Genomic DNA, 6,405 nt, shown 5'->3' with positions numbered 1-6,405 from the left:
TGATGAGCTGAGCTTGTGGCAGTCGCTACAATTACAGACAAACGTATTCACCAGGTCTTCGCCCTCAACAGGCTGTTCTTATATGAGCTTGAGGTCAATCAAAAGAAAGATTATGAGGCAAACTCACAAAGGAGAGCTGCACAGCTCCGCAAAGACAGGTTGCAGTTGCAGTACCATCTTCATTGACTCCATGTACGCCTTCGGAAGGAAGAGGGATGTTAGCAGATTGGGCAGCCATGTTTTCTTAAGTGGCGGATGTTTATGGTTCAAATGATGATGTTATGATTGAAGCGTGGTTTCTTTGATCCGGAAGTACCACAGTTCAATGAAACAGTTGCTTTTTGGTAGATGTGTTGTGATCAACTGATGATGAGGAGAATAAGTCGGAACTTGATTGAGATGAACATATCACAATGCGTGCTGGTCCTGTCTATATATACACTTTCTTGACGAAGCTCTTTTGGTGGAGAGGACAACCCCATTACCTCATCTCACTCTGCAGATTTGAGTCACAACGGCACCATACCTAAATAGGGCTTACTTTGAAGCTCAAAAAGAGGTACGAAATCTCCAGTGTGGTCAAATATTAGTAAGATTGTTTACTGATCAGTTATCAGGCTTGAACTTTGGAAGTTTCCTTGAAAGATCTTCCGTTAATCTCAACATGTAAAGCAGGCACTGGCCTTGACTGAGTGAGGAGATCTGCACTTCTCTCCACAGTTAGCACCAGAGCAACGCTAGACCTAAAAAGGTCTTGCATTTTCCTAGACAGGTGGTGGCTTGCTGTGTCGCATCCTAGACAATGACTCGGCTGTTATCCCGAGACTGGGATTGGGCGCGAGATTGCCCGACTCCCGGGTGATGTCAGCGTGCACTTGTACGCGGTAGTGTTGATTTAGTAATCTCGCATTGGTTCGCCGAAACTTGACACACTTCCAGGTGTTTACTTTGTTCTTGGTGATCCCTGGTCAACCACCATGAGCGGAACTCGGGGCTGCTTTCCCTGCAAGACTGCAAAGGCGAAGGTAGGTATGTGTGCGCAACTCACTCGATTCATCTCAGCCACATCCTCCCAGTCATGTATAGATGGTCAAACTGACAGACAGTCAAGTGTGATCTTGCCCGTCCATCATGCGGACGCTGCACTCAGCAGAGACTAATCTGCTCCGGCCTCCCGTTGCAATCAGTCTTCGTATTTCGTGACGAAAATGAGGTTGCCAAAAGAAACTCGCAACGTGCGAGGAGACGGCATGGGCACAGCCCCCCAAATCTGGAGATTGCTTCGTCCAGCATGGCTATGCAAACTCGATCATCACCAGGTATCCCGGAGGTCGTCACAGAATCCATGAGGGAACAATATTGGTGGCTAAATGAGCATGCACTCGCTATAATACCATCAGCCCTGAAAAGACCTGTCGAGGACCGAGCTGTCGATCGTTTCTTTGTCAATTGGACATTGCATCCTAGCAATCATGGCACCACTCCTGGTAAGGCCACCCAGCGTGTTGAAGTCGGCTAGCACATCTTAAATGATAGATGTAGGTTTTATGCATGATCTCCCGGCCTTCTTCTTTGATGCAAAGCCAGATTCCGTTCTCTGGCTAGCCGTCCGTGCCTTGGCGTTTGCGGACATGAGAAATGAAAGTGCTGAAGACGCGCCGTTTTCAACCAAGGCAAGACAGCATTATGGCGCCGCTTTGAGCCGCATGAGAACAATGGTAACTGATGGGCAAGAGCTTGGAAGCGATGATGTTCTCTATGCCATGCTGCTTGTTGACAATTTTGAGGTACGTCTATAGTGCCTCATTCTGGTGCCCCGCTAAATGTCTTACCGTAGTTGATGTATCTCGCACGGAATGATCCTCTCAGCCCCCATACCGAAGCTGTCAAGCATGTACTACGCATCCGAGGCGAGGGCCAACTATACAGCCCAACTCGATTTTCTCTCTGGCGTTTGACGCATTATCGACTTCAAGCTTGGCAGACCTTGTTTCGCGAAGAGCCCGATGCTCAGCAACAAGCGTGGGTGAGCAAGCTGGACGAGGAGCGTCCGGACCTCCGTATCTGTACCCATGTCATGCATATGAACATTCTCAGCGCGGTCACCAAGACGCTCATCACGCCAATCCTCGAGCCTGATGAGACGCTGCGACTCGAGAAGCTGGATCGTGCAAATCACCTGGCGCAGGAGATGCAGGAACTCACCGCGAAGGTCGAGAGTTGGGCGGCAGAAATGACTGGAGTTTGGAAGGCAACCGAAGATAACCCCCAAAACATCGCACAACCTCAAGAAGTCAACGAATCACCCCATTTTCCGATCCCATACTTCCCGTATCCTCGACTCATTACCTACGACGACATATGGCTAGTAAGACCACCTAAACATCACAACTTCATGCCTGAAACTAACAGCGAGGCAAGGCTTACATATGGAATTTCTATGCGGCAAGTCAGATTGTTCTTCGAGAATCTTTGATAGATGTTCTGCAGTACATTACGTTATTGCAGGATCGAGATTTGCCTGACGAGAATACTGTGGCGGTCGTTCAGAAACAGCGCGAATGGGTCGATGTGCTCTCGGCTGTGATAGTCGAATCGTTTCCTCAGCTTCTGGGGTTTGTGCAAACACAGAAACAACTTGGGCGAGGAGTTCAGCAAGGCAAGATGGCAGGAAGGCTCTTCGCGCTCTTTTCGATGTGGGTCATTCAGCAAGCAAAATTCACATCAATCCAGCATAAACAAACTGCAAATGATGTGGTGACCTGGATTAACTCTCGCCATGGGCTGGTTTAGCCCATCAGATATCGGACACTGTGCTCTTCCAAGTGGTCCGGGTGGTCTGGGAGATTTCGATTCACTAGAAGATCCTCGGTACCCTCTATAAAAAAAGGCAGCTTCGTTTGCAAGTAATACACAAAAGCACTGACTGATGTTTTGGTCGAGCTTCATAACACTTGTAAGATTGGCCATAGCGAGACAGTATCGACGTCCGCCCTGCTGATAGCATGAGTCCCCAGCCAATCTGGAAGGCAACCATGCAGAACGCATATCAGTTCCAAGACAGACTCAAGGTTGTGACTGCACGCGATCTGGCGATCTGGAACGAGTTCGGTTATTGTCACTCCCTCGAGCGGAACGGATGTACACCTTCACACCCTTTTTACACGTAAAAGGTGAGAGTCTTAAAAGGATTCACGACGCTAGGGTCAGTATGAGAGTTAGCGTTAGTCAAAGTTAGCGACCGAGGGGTTAGAGGTTGTTCAAGGGGAGAATGAAGGGTAATAGATTGGCAAATAGCAGAAGCGTGACGGTTACCGAGATGCCTCTCATAAGGGATCAAAGGGGCGATTAGTGGTTAGAACCTAAAGGGTGACTCAGGGCTACACCTATAATCTCGAATTGCATATTCCATCAACCAACAGTATGGTCTCTAATCTTCTCTGTTCTCAAGACTCAAGCAGCCATTATATTAGCGCAATGAGTAGAACGAAGAAATTTGGAAAATTTAGTATGATGGCCGCAAGACCGGCCGTGTTGCAAGTACGTCAGGGATAGTCGAGTGGCTGGGCGGAACGAAGTCATGAAGAGATTAGATATAAAAGCTCTCGCACCTGCTGGTTCTATCATCAACCCTTAAAAAGCAGCATGCTGAATAAAAGTGCTGAAAGAACGGTTCATAAGCCTCTTATAACCTACTATAATCACCACATGAATATCTAGTACGCTCTCTAGAACAGTCTTGCGCCTATGGGGCAGCCGTTCACCTATACCATGTACACAACTTCGACGCCTTCGGGGCCTGTTGGGCATGTCCCTATTTCATCGGCAACAGCGGGTTGTGATCAGTGCCCAACCATAGCTGCGGCAGCAGGTCCATACCTATGACCAGGAGGCTTGGCGGCATCGACCAGTTTTCTCATTTACTGCTTCTCTTCCTCAGTAAAGTCGATGTCCCGCGATGCGAAGTTCTCCTCGAGGCGCTTCGCCTTTGTGGTGCCCGGGATCGGGATGAAGCCTTGAGCAGCGACCCATGCCAGGGCGAGGGGTAGAGCATCCTTTGCGCTGGGCGATATTCTTGAGCTCGTCGACGATCGCCTTGTTCTTGAAAAAGTGCTCGCCCTGAAACTTGGGAGCTGTATTGCGTCGGGTACGCGAATTGTTAGCGAGTGGTTCTGCCCTCAAGGCATAATGGCTACCCGTGGCAGGATGGACTGGACTTACATGAACTTCGAAAGTCGTTTGGAGCAAAGTCATCAGGACTCTTGAATGGGAAGTCATCGACAAGCCAGCCATGACCAAGAGGACTATAGGCAACCTAGGCTATGCCGAGCTCCTTCGCCGTGTCGATTAGCCCGTCTGTCTCGTGCAGTGTCTCGAAGGCCGAGTACTCAGCCTGAAGACCGTCGATCGGGGCAACTGGGATGCAAGCAGGTTCAGCAAGATTGATTATCTGCAAAAATTCATCCGTGGAATCGAGGGGCCCTACTGACTCGAATTGGCCTTGCGAAGCGTCGTGGCGGAAGACTCGGACAGCCCGATATACTTTGTCTTGCCAGCGGCCCGGAGCTCAGCAAGCGCTGGGATGGATTCCTCCAAGGGGGTGTCTTTCACTCGGCGAGATAGTCAGCAACTGTTATTCGTCTTACTGCGTACGCGTGGGATTTAGATGTGACGCACTGGGATCGATGCGGTGGAGGTAGTAGAGATCGGGCGTGAAGCCAAGTCTCTCAATGGTGCCCTCAGTATATTCCTTGATATGCTCTGCCGTATTCGTAACCGTCATTCCTCCGCCGTTGAAGCAACTGAAACCGCACTTTGAGGCAACTAAACACCCATGGGTTAGTGATCGGCCTACCCTTCTAGAGAGAACAGAGATGGTGACTTGGTGCCCAGCACCTAAAGCCACATTTACATCTACAGCTGTAACACACGTACCGAAGAGTCTGTCGCGCACGTTGTGCTTCTTGATAGAGTCGCCTAGGAGCTTCTCATTCACACCAGCCGCATAAATGACCTGCCACCTCCCTCCTCGAGGAACAATCAGCAAACCAACCCTGGTTTAGGAGCGAGACCGTGGGTCTGCGATCTGACTCACCGCGATGTCCCAGAAGGTACATCCTAGTTCAATGGCCTTGAGCAACACGGGTTCGGCCTCTTCGAGGCTGAGATTACTGCCCAGGCCGTGACTCAGACCCATAGCGTCGAAGCCGGGGATAGGGACCGTGATGTCCCGGAAGGGGAGTGTCTTGGCCATGATGAATTACAGCAATGCGGCGGCAGAGACGTGAGACAAGGTGCGTTGGTGAGTTGGTTAGTTGAATAGAATTGCAGAAGAATGCGAGAAGGGGAAGATGCCTTATGAGTTCGACTCGATATAGCACATGTAGCAGCAGGCAAGATCTACTATGTCGTGCGCAGCAAGATGGATTATTACTCGGCGTCTACCGTTCTGCCCCTTTGCATCTCAATGCGAAACAATATCTTGGTGTCCGCCCGCGGCAGTCGGTGGTTCCTCTTTAGCATTGTTTGCTGGGGCCTTGAATCTTTGCCTACCTACCTGGCGTCTAACGGGCCGCCGCTACTGCAACTGGCCGACACCTACACTGGAGAGCGTCTTCGATACTTAGATACCCGACTAAGAGCTCACAGTACTCGATAAACATCATGGCCGTTGGTATAGATAAGGTCTCTTCGGTCGTTCATGTATACAACACATTGTAAGGTAGAGGAGCTGCAAGATCTGGGTACGTGAGTCGGTATATTCAATAACTGTGTGTTACACAAGTGATCAGACTAGAGCAATCAAGTCCGACGGTGGGGACTTCGGTCCCCCTAAATGGTCTAATGCGCCGTCATGCCTCTCTACTAGATGCAGTTGAAAGGGGCATACGAAACAAATACTTTTTCTTCCAACCTGTGACAGCTGCAACTACGGTGAAGATGGAAAGCATTTCAGAGTGACCATTGCCAATAAAACACACAAGTAACGTCTGTTTGAAAAAATATAAAGCCTAGAAGTCATATAATTCGTCCGTGAGTGAGCAGATCCTTTGTGTTTGGTGGGCTCTGGAAGATTTGTCATCAGGAACCGTGATTTGGCCTTTTGGGAGGCTCGTCCCGCCCTCACCACATTGAACGTGTTGACGTCTCGACGGTCCCGCCTCTTCTCTCTTTCACCCCAGGTATCTACAGTTACAGTCACAAGACAAACTTTCAGAATAGAAACATTGTAACTTGATCAATTTAAACATAGATGTACTCGCATGTAAAGATCTTCAATGCTGACAAAGTGAAACAGTAGTAAAGATTTGATGGAGGAGAGCCGAGGCGATTGAACTAAAAATTGTGAAAAGGCCCTTGATACTGAAATGTGCCATGATAATGTCGGGCAAACTCCATGTTGAT

The 6,405-nt window shown here is 49.3% G+C and overlaps 1 protein-coding gene across 1 annotated transcript; it reads right to left on the bottom strand.

The window, feature by feature from the left end:
• Positions 1-4,315: 4,315 nt before the first annotated feature.
• On the bottom strand, positions 4,316-5,254 carry UCRPA7_7497 (putative aldo-keto reductase protein; the record flags this gene model as incomplete). Its single annotated transcript, XM_007920026.1, has 5 exons — positions 4,316-4,416; positions 4,491-4,610; positions 4,678-4,824; positions 4,936-5,028; positions 5,092-5,254. 5 exons carry the CDS (start codon positions 5,252-5,254, stop codon positions 4,316-4,318), a joined length of 624 nt encoding a protein of 207 aa, XP_007918217.1.
• Positions 5,255-6,405: the final 1,151 nt, after the last annotated feature.

Source organism: Phaeoacremonium minimum (assembly GCF_000392275.1).
Source record: "Phaeoacremonium minimum UCRPA7 unplaced genomic scaffold PA7_03_scaffold_536, whole genome shotgun sequence".
In the NCBI taxonomy this organism is placed as follows: Eukaryota; Fungi; Ascomycota; class Sordariomycetes; order Togniniales; family Togniniaceae; genus Phaeoacremonium; species Phaeoacremonium minimum.
This window is presented reverse-complemented; position numbering and strand designations above follow the sequence as displayed.